The sequence below is a fragment of the Lithobates pipiens genome, unplaced genomic scaffold (assembly GCF_037356315.1).
Source record: "Lithobates pipiens isolate NorthernLeopardFrog02 unplaced genomic scaffold, aLitPip1_a1.2 Scaffold_18, whole genome shotgun sequence".
Taxonomy (NCBI): domain Eukaryota; kingdom Metazoa; phylum Chordata; class Amphibia; order Anura; family Ranidae; genus Lithobates; species Lithobates pipiens.
The window spans coordinates 583732019-583747597 of record NW_027507758.1 but is presented as its reverse complement, the minus strand read 5'-3'; the positions used below and the strand labels follow the sequence as shown (position 1 = coordinate 583747597).

Here is a 15579-nt window from a genome sequence, read left to right as displayed (position 1 = left end):
CTAGAAAAAGGAAGTTCAATAGCCAGTAGCCAATAGCTTCCGTCTCGTACTTGCTTCAGAACACGCGTCGTCTTTGGTCCATCGGAACAGCATACAGATGAGCGGGTTTTCCTGATAGGAATTGGTTCCGTCGGAAATATTTAAAACATGTTCCGTCAGAATTTTCGTAAAAAAATAAATAAAAAAAGTCTGATGAGGCATACACACAATCGGAATATATGATGAAAAGCTTCCGTCTAACTTTTTCTGTCGGACATTCTGCTCGTGTGTACACACCATTAGCCCTAATGTGCTAGTATGCAGAGAAAATTAGCACATTCAGGCTTTCCCCCCCACAGTGCTGCCAGTGTTGGCATTCGATCTTCTCCTGGTCTTCCTTCTGGGTTGTGTTCTAAAAACTCAGACATTTTTTTATTTTTAAAGAGGAACTGCAGTCTGCTCACATCATTTGTAATAAAAACATCTTTGCCATTCTGAAGCTCCAACCGCTTTGCATATTATTTTATATATACTGTGATTCTGTATTTGCCAAAAATGCTGCAGAAATCTCCCTCCACTGAATCTGGCTGCAGCCATTTTAACTGTGGGCAGCTGAAGCTGCTGCCTGTTCACTTCCTGGATTTACAGACACACAGAGGCACACCTCCAGCTCTGCAGCCCTGCAGCTCTCATTGGCCCTCTTATGACTCCCCCCCCCTCCCCCCTTCCTTGCAAACTCTCAGCTGTGCATGATGTCATAAGCCTAGGCTTTTTTCCAGGCAAGAAACAGGAAGTGGGGTGTATAAGGTATTTACTGGCAGAAAAAAATATATTTTACTATACAAAGTTAAAACAACAAGAGCGGAGGATTTAACACTAGCACTATTCCTTCCACTGACACTAATAATGGGGCACTATTACACCCAGTGAAACCAATAAAGGAGAACTATTCCTCCCACTGATGCCCATGATGGAGCACTATTCTTCCTACTGACTGCCAACGAAGGGGCACTATACCACCCATTAAAACCAATGATGGAGTGCTATTGCTCCCATTGGAGACAATAATTAGGTACTATTCCTCCCAGTGACTCCAACAATGGGACACTATTCCTTCGACTGACACCAATGAGTGGGCACTATTCCTCCTACTGACACCCAACGATGGGAGACTATTCCTCCCACTGATGCCAATGATGGAGCGTTATTCCTCCCACTGATGCCAATGATGGGGCACTATTCCTTCCACCGACACCAGTGATGAGGTACTATTCCCCCCCCCCCCACTGAAACCAATGATGGAGCACTATTTCTCCAATTTATACCAATAATGGGGCACTATTACTCCCCCTAATACCAATGATTGGGCATTGTTTACTCCCACTGATGCCAGGACATTTTCTTCTCCCACTGGCCACACTCTGCCCCCCCTAAAGCTTGAAGGACAGTAAACTGGCCCTTTTCTTAGAAAGTTTGGATACCCCTGATGCAGAGGAAGGAAAAAAGGTGTTATAAAGCATGGCTCAACAGGAAAAAATGACTTACTTTCTGATCCCCAAGGAAATTCTATATTCCCTGGATTAAGAATATATGGTGAACCCCTTTTCCACTATAGTTCGCTATATGGACCTTTTATGTGTTTATGTGTGGCAGTGGTCATATCCTCTGTTAATCGCTCTTTTATCATTTGGTTGCCCACTTAAATAGTGCACTGAGGTCTTTTTGTAAGGTTGGAGACATCTTGTTAGGGTCTTTATTTCACTATAGCTTGGTGTCATCTAGAAACACAGAAATGTTTCTATTTAACCCCAAGTTCTATATAATGGATTTGAAAAGTAAGGGTCCCAACCATAGGTGTGCGCAGCCTATTGCATTAGGGTGTGCACCTCAAATGTAATAAAACATGGACAGTGTTCGTAGAGAAGGGGACTTGTCAGTAGGGCAGAGGTTGGTTTCAGTAGGGCAGTGGATGGTGTCAGTAGGTTTTTATTTTTATTTATTAATTTATTTTTTACTGTTTTTTTTTTTTATTATTATTATTATTATTTTTTTTTTTAGGAGCCCTGTTTAGGGGCTTTGGTGAACTAGCAGCAGGGGAAATTGCGACACACGGGGTGATTAGGGTGTGCTTAGGCACACCTGGCACACCCCCTGCGCACGCCTATGGTCCCAACACTGAACCTTGGAGTACACCACTAACAGCCTTAGACCATTTAGAGCAGGGATATGCTATTATTGGACCTCCAGCTGTTGCACAACTACAAGTCCCATGAGGCATAGCAAGACTCTGACAGCTACAAGCATGAAACCCAGAGGCATGATGGGACTTGTAGTTTTGTAACAACTGGAGGTCCACTAATTGCATATCCCTGATTTAGAGTAAGAATCATTAAAGAGGAACTCTAGCCTGTTCCCTCCCCTGTTTTTTTTTCTCCCCGTTTACCATCTTCTGCACAATAAGCATACTCGTCTAGCCAGTGGATCCAGTGTTGAGCCGCTGGGATCCTCCTCTCTGCAGCCGCTGCACAGGTCCGGTGCCGCCATGTTGCCTGTGACAGCTGTCCGCTCTGCTGGGTGCAGGCGCCGCTAGGCCCACCCCACTCCTACTTACCTAATGGCACTGCACGTCATGTTTCCCAGGTGGCACTGAGGGCACCACATCATTCACCTACTTTTGACTAAATCATATACTGTATATATGTGCATAAACTTTTTTAACACATTTTTATACCAACAATAATACAGAAGAAGGAAATTACTTAGAAAACCGTTATATTTTCACTTGACAAGACCGACCATATGTGGAAACTCTGCTGGCCTCCCCGACAGCAGGTGTTGTGAGCGGTGATTCTGGGGTAGTGCAGGTGCTTCCTGTATGCTTTGAGCTGTCACTGGTGCACTGCGGGTCATTTCTACATATTGAATATGTTTATACTCTTTACTCAGGAAGTGATGAGTCCTCAGTATGTTCTCTGTGGGTTTCATAACGTTTGACGAGGGCATACACATTAAAGCTTAACACCCCCATATAAAAACCGAAATGAACAGAGTATTGTTTTAACCTGCCAATGGATTTGTATTTCCGTCTATCCACTCCTGAAATTTACACAGCTCTGTTACATAGCATAGCCCTGTCTGGCTGGACTAAGATACCTGATTTTCCTTTGCAGCAGTACAGTTACACATGTCTTCTTCATCTGTGACCAGGCAATACAAGGGCTCATCTGTCTACCACTCTGCTCTCTCCTCATATATTTTAATGCAGTACATCTAATTACCTCAGATTCAGTTATTTGCACTGCTTGCATTAAAAAAAAACACATTTATAACTGAATTTCAGACATATAAACTAGGGTTGTACCAATACCGGTATCAGTGCCGATACCGAGTATTTTCACAAGTACTCATACTCGTGCAAATGCTCCGATACCCAGTGGTGTATTTTGGCTTTGAGCTGCCCGAGGCAAGACTAAAATCCCCCTCCTAATCTAAATTTGTCCCACTCCTTACTGTTTAGGATCCACTCCTTCATCTGCAAGCTCCCCCGCTCTTCACAGCCCCCCCCCCCCACCCCCAACTGTTTACAGCTTTCACTTCATCACAGCCCCCCCCCCAACTCACCTCGTCATAGCCCACCCCCCCACTGTTCACAGCTTTTACCTCGTCTTCCCCACCACCACCACTGTTCATAGTTCTCATCTATTGACAGCCCCCCCATAAGGACAATGTTTCCTCCTTTTCTAGAAGGTTTGATAGTTATTGTATGATTCTTGGACAATGTTTTTAGGGCCAGCTTTTCATTTGGGGTAAGGTTACTTGGATATTTTAGATGAAGTATCCAAGGATCTAATTTCATGACAGGTTATTCTTAAGAAAGTGGCAATGCCATGGTTGAAACTGGGAGCTGGGTACATGTCCAATTTTTTCTCTTTAATGATGGTTTATCATATGTGGTGGCAGTGCCCATAGGTGGGTCATCTACTTGATTTAATATTCAATATCAATGCTATTGATTAAATCTCTTGAGTCATTTTCCTCCGGCAAAGCAATGAGGTTTGCCAAGGCTTGGTGTTCACTCGAGGTGCGAGGTGCCTCTAGCCCTGCTTGGTTTTTATCATACATGCTTCTTAGTAGAAGCTTGCGTGTATAAAGGTGAAGGTCTTTAATGACCTCAAACTTATCCAATTTGTGATCTGGACAAAAGGTAAGTCCCTTGGACAGGACATTAATTTAATCTAATGTGAGGGAGTAGGAGGACAGATTGACTACATTGAATTGGGGTAAGGGTAAATCGTGTGTGCCTATATTGGTGTTTGAACCAGGGGGACAGGAGGGTTCCCCTGTTTTTTTGGAAAAAAGATGTTGGGGATCTCGTGTAGAAAAGGGATAATAAGCATTAGACCCAACACCTATGGGCACCATAAGCTGTGGGCACAGTATATCACCTCGTGCCAATGTTGACATAGTTCCAGTGTTGCCAGAAGTAGAGCGAGTGCCATGCTCGGAGGATTGTTTAGTGGGTCACCATATCGACGTGGTTTTGGTTGTCTGGTGCGTCTAGTTTGTTTGGAAGAGGAGCGAGAGATTAGAAGATACAGAGAGATAGCAGATATGTCTGATTGTACCGATGGTTGTGTTGAGCCCCTCTGGGCACCCCTTTCATTGGACCTTTGATGCCATTTGTAAGCTCTTCCTTCTTGGAGAGCTTGCTCGTCTCTTAGAATTGTATTTTCCTTTTTAGATGGTATTAATTAGAAGATTCAACATTTTGTTGGAACATAATTTGAGATTATTCTACCAGGCACTTTTAAAGGTTGGGTCAATATCCTCAAATGAGGATGAAATTTGTATACAAAGTCCCAATGGGTTAAGGTCCTCTTTGATGTACTTCTCAAATGTTTTACTATGCCAGTACATGAGTGATTTCTTCTCTAGCCATTTGGTTAAACCAACGAATAGAAAAGACAATTCAGATTTATGGGTTTCCTTTTGACGATACTCCTTTTGGAGGTTGGTCACAAAGTCATCCCATGCCTGTTCCTGATAATCTACCATACTGAGAGCCTGTACTGGATGTAAGGACTAATAGGTTGGCTGGTGGAGGGGGTATTTGCTACCCAATTTTGAAGAAAATTTTTATAGAGAAAACCACCTGAGAATTATGTATTGGTAACCCAATGCCACATCCCAAATATATAGAAAAAGACAAAGAAGGTGCCCCTGGGATTTTATGGGCAAGGGGTAGGAGCCAGAAAATAGGTAAAAGGCGTATAAAGTACACAATTTATTTTTGTAGCAATCTACAGTAGAACAAAAATAACAGAAATAACACAGTTCATTACTAAAAGCAAAGAATGATAGTCATGATGTGGTAAAAGCATCTATATCCTAAGACAGTTGATCTCACGGTGGGAGGCCAGGGTGTGTATGTTTATATAGGAAATCCCAACATGTTTCGGAATACCCATTTAGTTGCTTCTTCAGGGAGTAATTTATAGCAGGCTATGTTATCTGATGATATAATGACAAAATATCAATAAGAGCGTATGCTATGCAAAGGCGTAAACAGTAAATAACAGTATAGTATGGACTGAACAGGCATTGGAATGTAAAAAATATGCACATGATGACTACCTTTGATATTTATAGAAGGACAACCTGGTTCATAGGCCTTGACTCTCCACAGCATCCCATTGCATATGAGAAAGTGGGAATAACCCCCTGGCAATGAATATGGCAATATTTCAAAATCCCAAACAAAATGCATGCAAAAATAAAGAAAGGTGACGTGTCGCATATATGCAAGCACTCATGAGGATTGACAAAAAAGGAAGAGATGACCCTAGCACAAAATAATTGAAAAATGTATAATGTAATAAACTATATACATGAGAAGCATATAAATGCACAAACAGGCATTTTCAAGTATCTTGGGAGCAGTAATAGACAGCAAGGGACAGCCATGTCTGTAGGGAGAAAACATGAGCAGCCCAAGTTCAGAGATGAAATCACTGAGAATGGAAAAGCCATAGCGAATGCAGTATCAGAAGAGCTATTGAAAAGCAGCACAGCAAAGAAGTATCACTGGAGAGATGGAGTATATCCAAGTATGACTTACTTATTGTGCATATATAGAACCCATATCCTCATCTTCAGGGGGCCGTAGAGTCGCAAGTTGTGCAACTTGTAGGTAATGGCTCTGTCTTATATGTGGATAGGGTACAGGTGAGTGTATGCCCATAGGGTAAGTGTGGACCAATACCTAGGGCGGAAGGATGTCAGGTGATTGGAGGGCTCGTCAAGTGAACGTTCCACTCCATCACCTGCATCCTACTTAAGCTAAGGGACTCATCAACCTGACGATCCCCGGCATAGGCGGCATCTGGCGTCACCGCACACGAACGTACATACAGTATTACAGATATGTACTTTTAATATTGCCCATTGATGCACAGGGCTCCTCTGTCTTTCTTTACTCGGGTCACACAGCATCGGTGGGGGAAACCGTGTGCGATTCAGACAGGAGAAGGAAGTGTTACCAGCACACAGGATCTACAAAATAAGGTCCAAAACTTTAATCACATAGTATCAAAAAAATAAATAGATCTTTGGCCACACAGGTGCTACAGGACCTTACGGGCCTAAGGAATCAACTGAAAACGTTGGCACTGTTCAGGGCTAAACCAGTCATAGCAAAATGTAGACGCACTTTTTATGAACACAGCAATAAATGTGGCAAACTGCTGACAAGGGCCTTGAGGACCCAACGGGCACAAACCTTCATTCCAGAACTTAGGAAGGAGGGGGGAACTAAGGTGCACACCACCGAAGAGATTGCAGACCAGTTTTGCAAATACTATACCTCCCTCTACAACCTACCATGACAACACTCTGCCAGAGGGCAATCCCTAGAAAGAGGGGCAATACGGGACTATATCCGGAAGTCGGGCCTCCCGCAATTGCCGGAAGAAGCCTTAGGGGTACTAGAGGAACCACTATCGGGGGACGATGTGACCCTAGCAATAGCCAGAATGCAAACTGGCAAAGCCCCGGGACCAGACGGATACTCGTTGGCGTATTACAGAACCTTTGGCGACATTCTAATACCTCATTTCTTAGCTGCTTACAACGCGGCTGGTGAAGGAGCAATCCCCCCGGTGGACTCATTGAGGGCCTTTATCTCTGTAATACCCAAGGAGGACAAAGACCCCCTACTGTGCCAAAACTATAGGCCGATATCTCTTCTGAATGTCGACTTGAAGATATTCACAAAGGTTTTATCAATGAGGCTTTCAGAATGGATCCCGTCACTAGTACACTCCGACCAGGTTGGGTTTGTGACATCAATAGGACTGGGACAGAGAATGCTAAATTGGGTCCAGGCCATCTACTCCAAACCTTCTGCCCAGGTGAAGGTCAACGGGCGGCTCTCCTCTGCCTTTGACATAACCAATGGTATGAGGCAGGGTTGCCCCTTGTCCCCACTGATCTTCATCCTCTCTTTAGAACCCTTCTTGCGCACAGTGAGGGATAATCCCAACATATCCGGCATTAAACTGAGTGATTCCCTCTCTCCCAAAGTAGCAGCTTTCGCTGATGACCTGCTCTTCTTCATATCTAATCCCCTGATCTCAGTGCCCAACTTAATGTCGGAATTGATGAAGTATGGAGCGGTGTCCTTTTTTAAGGTCAACTTCCAGAAATCGGAAGCGTTAAACGTTTCACTGCCAGCCTCCTTGTACTCCTTGCTACGAGAGGATTTTCCTTTTAAGTGGGCAAGTTCCTACATTAAGTACCTGGGCATCTGGCTGCCCAACAAACTGGAGGACATCTTCTCCATCAACTTCCCTCCCCTACTGCAAGACATTAAAAAGGACCTTCAGAGGTGGCAACAAGGCATGTTCTCGTGGTTCGGGAGGTGTAATATAATAAAAATGAACATTATACCCAGAATACTATACCACCTTTAAGCCCTCCCGGTGAGGATCCCAAATACCTTCCTCAGAGCAACAAACAGAGCACTGACTATGTTCACCTGGGCAGGTAGGCATCCGCGCTTGGCACAGTCCATCCTGCGTTTACCAAAAGCGCTGAGGGGAATGGCTTTTCCGGATGTCTCACTATATCGCACAGCGTGCCACCTGACAAGGATCATTGACTGGTGTCGACACGGGACGATCAAGCAGTGGATCAAAATAGAACAGTACCTGACAGGGGCAACCATGGTGGGGCTGCCCTGGTGCCAGACAGGCCTCCCAGAACAAGTGACAAAACACCCTACGATGGGCGAGACCTTGAGACTAGCTCAAAAAACCTACCGAGAGCAATCGATTGCGTCTCTGCCCTCACCACTGACCCCAATAATAGGGAACCCAGACTTTATACCGGGATTGACAGATACCAGGTTTCAGGTTCTCAAGAGATAAGGATAGACATCTACTGCGCCAATTCATCAGAGGCGGCAGGTGGATGTCTAGAGATGACATAATACAAGACCCTCTTTTGGACGATCTTCCCTTTTGGCAGAAAATACAACTAGCACACTTTATTAGAGCGCAACCCCAACCACAGCTATTTTTGAGAAACCTTACGCCCTTCGAGCTCCTTTGCTCAGAACTGGAGCCGATTAGGCACACGATATCGCTAGCTTATCAAATCTTGGTCACACTCCCCAAGGAATTTACACTTCCTTATATAGTTAAATGGGAACGGGACCCAGGAATACAGCTGACTGAGAGGCAAGTCGAGAGAATACTTCACGTACAAAACATTGATGAGTGCCAATCAACAGGAGGCAGGATACAAAATCTTGTCACGCTGGTACTACACCCCAGTCCGCATACACGGCATGTTCCCCCAGAGCTCGGACCGCTGTTGGAGATGTGGAGAAGAGGCAGGCAGCCTCCTTCACGTCTTCTGGTCCTGCAGGCTTCTGACACCATACTGGACAGAGATACATCGCATTATACAAAGTTCACTTTTACAGGAAACTACCCAAGACCCCTGAGCTCTTTTTAATACACCACCATGACATACCAAGCAAAACGTACAGAAGATCCATCCTCCCAACACTGATCACGGCAGCAAAAAGTTGCATCCCCCTTTTCTGGAAACAGACGGAGCCTCCGAGAGTGGCTGTGTGGTTGAAGCGAGTAGCGGAAATGCAGACTATGGAAGACCTCGTGGCCAGGGACAGGGGCCTCAGGGAGCAGTTCCTCAAAAAATGGTACTATTGGCTGGAATTCTACTACTCAGAGGAATATGCGAGGTTGACAACATAAATGGGAGGGCTCAGGGACCCCTAATCGGGTGTGGCGACACAGATGGGGGGCTGGAGGATGGGCAAATCCCCCCCCCCCTACTCCCCATCCTTCTTCTTACCCCCTGGGCCTACCCTCCCTGCTGGAGTCTACCCCTTCCCCCTTCCCTATCTCTTTCCCCCTCTTTAGCGTACTTTACCCTCACATTTCTTTCTCTATCTATCGCTTTAAAGGAACGTTGACTCATGAGTCGACATCAAATATCACCCCATACTTGCTAATGAACCAAAAGTACCAACACAAGGGACATCAGGAGCTTCATACTCACGAGACTGTTATCCCAGAACGGGAATACAGTAGTCTCGACCCAGGGATGTAAAATGTTTTGTTTTTCATATGCTCTTGAAGTCGAGATATGCAGACATTGTAAATACAGCAAGTTCTGCCCTTTGTAACCAAGTATGTTTACAGCTACTGTATTGTTATTTTGCAAATAAAGAATTTGAAAAAATAAATAAATAAATAGAAGCAACGTTTCAGAGCCACGCAGGACCCCTTCATCAGGCATGTGATGGTCACATGCCTGATGAAGGGGTCCTGCGTGGCTACGAAACGTTGCTTTTATTTATTTTTTTGATACTATGTGATTAAAGTTGTGGACCCGATTTTGGAGATCCTGGTGTGCTGGTGACACTTCCCTCTCATGATTGCAGTCGGTTCCAGCTGTTGGTCATTTCAGCGCCCAATCTAAGATACAGCCGTTTGTGCAGGAACGCTTGCATTGGGAGTATTGCATTTGAGGTTCTGGTTCAGACAGGAATCGCATCACCTGTTCAAATTGCATGTGATTCTTTGCCGTGCAATTTGAGCCCATTTATTTTGTATGGGCTCAAATTGCACCACAAAGGTATTGGCACTCCGTATCCATGAATACTTGACCAAAACTATTGGTACTCCTCAGCCAAAAAAAAACGGTATTGGGGCAAACCTAATATAAACATGTTTTTGGAATGCATATGCGAGAGCTGTTTTGCTTGACAAAGGATTTGTATTTCTGCCCATCCAGTTCTGAGATTTACCCAGCTCTGCTACATTTCTGGATTATTTTACAATCAGCCCCACCCAGCCCATGCCTCTCTAGCTAAAAGTTTGTATTTCCTTTTATTGGCACTGAAAGCATAGGGTTCCATGCTGAGATGTAACCGCACCCAGCTTGAATCAGCACAAAAAGTTACTGAGCCGACTTAGACTATGGTAATATAAGAAATTTCCCTTCAGTCTAAAGCCTGCTGACTGACGGTGATGTTCTCACATCTGGATCTGATTACGTGCTCGCTGTAAAAGCTGGTTTATTTTTGGCTGCTGACTGTGCAATTTGGAGGAGAACCAATGATATATTTTTAGTTTCTGGGCCGGGCGGCTGGCGGAGACCCCAGCTGAAAACACCACCAATCTGAACTTCTTGGAAAGCAAATGTCAAAACACAGCATTTGGGGGAAAAAGCACAAGGCATTTATTTCTTACGACTTTCTCGGCACTTCTTAAAGGCATGTTCTGCAATTTTTTATTTTTTTTTGCTTGGAATGCTTTTTGACTAAGTGGCATCGTGAAAACAATGATTGAGATTCTAGCAGAGAAGGTTACACACAGTTTATATCGCTGTAGTGAACAGAAGTGACTATTTCAGTAGCGTAGTCCTGGACTTGTTTTGGGTAAGACTTCATAGTATGTTTAATGGCTAAAATTCTTCGCCATTGTTGTAGGAACCCCCTGTCAGTATGCCATCATTGTTGCAACCGAAGTGTCAGTATGCCAGTTGTGATCGGAACCAAGCTGTCTTTGTGCCCTTGTTGTAGCAAACCAGCCATGTGCCCTTGTTTTGAAGCTGTCTCTCAGTGCATGTTATAGGAACACAGCTGTCAGTGTGTCATTTGTTGTAGAAAACCAGCTGTTGGTGCGATCTTGTTGTAGAAAACCAGCTGTTGGTGCGATCTTGTTGTAGAAAACCAGCTGTTGGTGCGATCTTGTTGTAGAAAACCAGCTGTTGGTGCGATCTTGTTGTAGAAAACCAGCTGTCAATTTGTCCTTGTCGCACGAACCCAGCTGTCAATGTGCCTTTGTTGCAGGGACCCAGCTGTCAATGTGCCCTTGTTGCACGGACCCAGATGTCAATGTACCTTTGTTGTAGGGACCCAGCTGTCAGTATGCCCTTGTTGTAGGGACCCAGCTGTAAATGTGCCTTTGTTGTAGGGACCCAGCTGTAAATGTGCCTTTGTTGTAGGGGCCCAGCTGTCAGTGTGCCCTTGTTGTAGGGACCCATCTGTCAATGTGCCCTTGTCGCACGGACCCAGCTGTCAATGTGCCTTTGTTGTAGGAACCCAGCTGTCAATGTGCCCCTGTGGTAGGGACCCAGCTGTCAGTGTGCCCTTGTTGTAGGGACCCAGCTGTCAGTGTGCCCTTGTTGTAGGGACCCAGCTGTCAGTGTGCTCTTGTTGTAGGGACCCCCCTGTCAATGTGCCCTTGTTGTAGGGACCCAGCCCTCAATGTGTCCTGGTTGCAGGGACCCAGCTGCAGTGTACCCTTGTAGGGACCCAGCTGCAGTGTGTCCTTGTTGTAGGGACCCAGCAGTCAATGTGTCCTTGTTGCAGGGACCCAGCTGTCACTGTTCCCTTGTTGCAGGGACCCAGATGTCACTGTTCCCTTGTTGAAGGGACCCAGGTGTCGGTGTGCCTTTGTTTGTTGTAGAGCAGGGTGTCAAACTCAATTTTATCATGGGCCGCATCAGCATTATGTTTGCCGGTTGTATCTGTAAGACTGTATAAATGTATCTACTATTTATCTTTTTATATAATTGCCTCTGCATTCGATTGTTACTGGTTTCAGTGATAACTTTGCACTTAAAGCAGAGTTCCACCCACATTTTCAAGTTGCTTTTATTTACATGCCCACCCATAGTGCAGCCCTAAACGGATATAATTTTTTATTTTTTTATTATGTCTAAATACCTTAATTTTAAATGTCTCGACTGCACTTCTGGTCCTAGCTGTCTAGGCGATGTCGTCCTCAGACGACTCCCTTGGACACCTGGGATATCGGCGTCATCGATCCCAGAAGTCCAAGGGAATCGCCTGATTCTCTTGATTGACAGGTTGCCATAACAATGGGTTGGGAACTTCGTTATGGCAACCTACAATCATCAAAATGCACCACGCAGTGTCATCACTGCACAGGCATGAGATAGGGAGGTACATGCTGGTTAGCCAGCTGCACCTAATTCCGAAAATAGAAGCAAGCGGGCTCCAGATGCTCAGAACCATAATGTCCCCTGCCTGCTTCAAGCCGACCGTACACACATATACGGCCTCGGCTTGAAGGCTGCAGGCATCACCCTGGTCCTGTTTTTTAAAGCGGGCGGTCGGCTTTTTAGTGATAACAACCGATGCAGCTAAAAGCCGCTCGGTTGTTAGCCTACAGCAGCGGGAGGGGATGTTGCCCCCCCCCTTCCGCCGCTCTTCCTGGGCGTCCTGTCCCACGGGGAAACCTGATGCACGATCTGGCACTTTCACCGGCTAGAGTGAGACTGTAACGAAGCCGGAAAAGTCTTCGATCGAGTCTCCTATGTGAAAACACGGAAGCAACGCCACTTCCGGTTTACTCAGCTTCCAATGGCGCAGATTTAAAAAAAATTACTTTAGAATCAATGTTTTTGGCGATCTAAATACTTTAAAGTGCAAAGGAGGTATTTGGGGTCTTTTAGACCCCCCTCCCCCCCCCCGATCCCTCCATAAAGAATACCTGTCACCACCTATTACTGTCACCTATTACTGCCACTGTCAAGACACCGGCTGGGACTTTTTTCTTCTCTTCACCAGAAAGCATTTAGACATGTATGTGGAGGAAGCAGTATGGCTTTTTTACAGGGCATAAGATTGCCCACAGCCCAGTCCGCCCCTGAAGTAGCATGTGTCCTGTACTGAATGATCAGAAAAATAGAATATTTGACACACCATTACCATAATGCATCCTCTGCATTAAGGTAAAAAAAAAACACCCACCGCTTAGCTGACTCTTGTCACCACTCCAGCACTGTCTCTGTTCCAGCACGGCTCCCTTTACTTCCTGCTTTTACAGGAAACACCACTGAGGACCTGCTGCTGTCAAACTCCCGTGAAGAGGAAGCGTGTGTCTATGGACGCATACAGCTTGGCTTGGGAGCGTGTACACGGGTGCCTCCTTAGCATCTGGCTTGCTACCAGAGGCACCCGAAGGAGGGGATGAGCCTACAGCGCCGCCAGGGACTGTGAAAAGAGGAGGAAAGGGACAATTCTGTGCATTATCACTGCACAGAGCAGATACGTGTTACCTATTTATTTATTTGTTTAATTTTTGTCAAATTAAATACTCGCTGTTCTGTGTCCTGATATTCTTTAGATAGGCAACTCCAAATCCTCATATTAAATAGTGGTTCCAAATTAATAATAACTACTGTAGTAGAGAACCGACACAAAAGATACACTCCACATCTTTCCAAACATCTGTTCTGCTTTATTTTGACGCAATTGACAAGGGCGTAACATAGGCAGGCTAATTCTAATCAGGAGTCGAAAGAATGCAAACATGTACTGAAAATATTATTAGTGCCGTGTGCACAGTGAGTGCAGTGTGCAATACAGACAAAACAGAATACAATTATATACAGAACTTACAAATTTCCTTCTGCAAAATGTAAATGCACTGAACATGTGCTGAACATAAGAGTCGTTTTCACGTTAAGTTTAGGGATGAATGATGTGTAGTATAGCACGCATTGTGGGTCAGGAAACCCCCAGCTTTAGTATAAGACAGCCAGCGCTACTTCATCATATATGTCCTATCTCAGATGTGCCATTGTCATTCCGATCCTCAAAACTCATATTTTTGTTTCTCATTTGCTTTGTAGTTACATCTAGAGTGCCCCAGCCATCTTCACCCCAGCCCAGCTGTCCATCACCCCCCATCCCTGCGGGGAAAGTCATCTCTCCATCTCAGAAGCTCAGCAAGAAGGCACTGAAACAGGTAACAGAGGAGACGAGTGAGGAGGTTCACGTGTCACTCCATATACATCACCTCCTCATTTGTCACCACACAGTTCACCCATAACAGAATATAGAGTACTGCCCTCCTGTTGTCACACAAGCGCTACCAACTGCTGGAAGGTGAGGTCTCGTCACATGTATCTCCAGACACTTATCTTAGTGTGGAGTGCAAGACAGGCATACAGTCTTCTGTTGTCTGTAGCAGCTAGTTTACTGTCTACACAGGGCCTTTTAATGAAAGGGTTCAGTTGTCTGCAGCCAGTGGCTCAAGAGACTCATGTAAATGTCAAGTTGCACTCATTTTGCTGCAAGCAGCTTAGCAGAAGGTGCTCAGTTTCTGTTCATCTGAGAATTACATAAGGACTTTTTGCAAACACATAATTAAAGTGGATCTTTGCTGCATCTCAGCATCACAAATGAAAAATGCTATTTAATTTTTAATGTTCAAAGCAAACTCCCCCATCTTTCCTCATGTCTCCATGTTTTATTTTGCTGAGAAATTACTTCACGAGGGAATCAGGGGGGCTTCAGTAACCAAAACTGCAGTGTTTGTCCTCATGACACACAGGAAGCACCCTTGTGGCTAACAGAGGACAGAATTAGAAATAGACTTGAAAAACTTAACATTAATAAGTCACCAGGACCAGATGTCTTGCACCCGAGAGGGTCTTTAGGGAACTCAGTCAAGTAATTTCCAGACCACTGTTCCTAATTTTTACTGACAGTCTACTGACTGGAATGGTACCAACTGATTGGAGAAAAGCCAATGTAGCACCAATATTTATAAAAAAGGGCCAAAATGCATCCCTGGGAATTACAGACCAGTTAGCCTAACATCAATAGAATGTAAGCTTTTGGAGGGGACGATAAAGGGACTATATGCACGATTTTAGTAATGAAAAACTGTATCATTAGCAGTAATCGTCATGGATTCAAGAAGATTCCTTCTTGCCAAACCAATCTATTAACCTTCTATGAGGAGGTGAGTTGCCATCTAGATAAAGGAAGGCCCGTAGACCTAGTGTATCTGGATTTTGCAAAAGCATTTGATACAGTTCCCCATAAACGTTTAGTGCCCGTTCACACAGGGGCGACGCGACTTGCAGCGCGACTCACAGACGCGACCTGCACACGACTTCAGCGGCGACTTGCAAAATGACTTCTGTATAGAAGTCAATGCAAGTTGCCTGAAGTCGCCCCGAAAATACTACAGGAACCTTTTTCTAAGTCGGAGCGACTTGAGTCGCTCCTATTAGAACGGTTCC

General features: G+C 44.9%; 1 protein-coding gene across 5 annotated transcripts in view; it reads left to right on the top strand.

The window, feature by feature from the left end:
* Positions 1-15579, top strand: part of ASXL2 (ASXL transcriptional regulator 2) — a 173271-nt gene that overhangs the window by 92732 nt on the left and 64960 nt on the right. For 2 of the 5 annotated variants that reach the window (XM_077489129.1, XM_077489130.1), the window contains one exon: positions 14179-14294. The exons of the other annotated variants lie outside the window; for them this stretch is intronic. In XM_077489129.1, coding sequence (XP_077345255.1) covers positions 14179-14294 — 116 coding nt within the window. The remainder of the gene's footprint in view (positions 1-14178; positions 14295-15579) is intronic. 5 annotated transcript variants of the gene reach the window in all.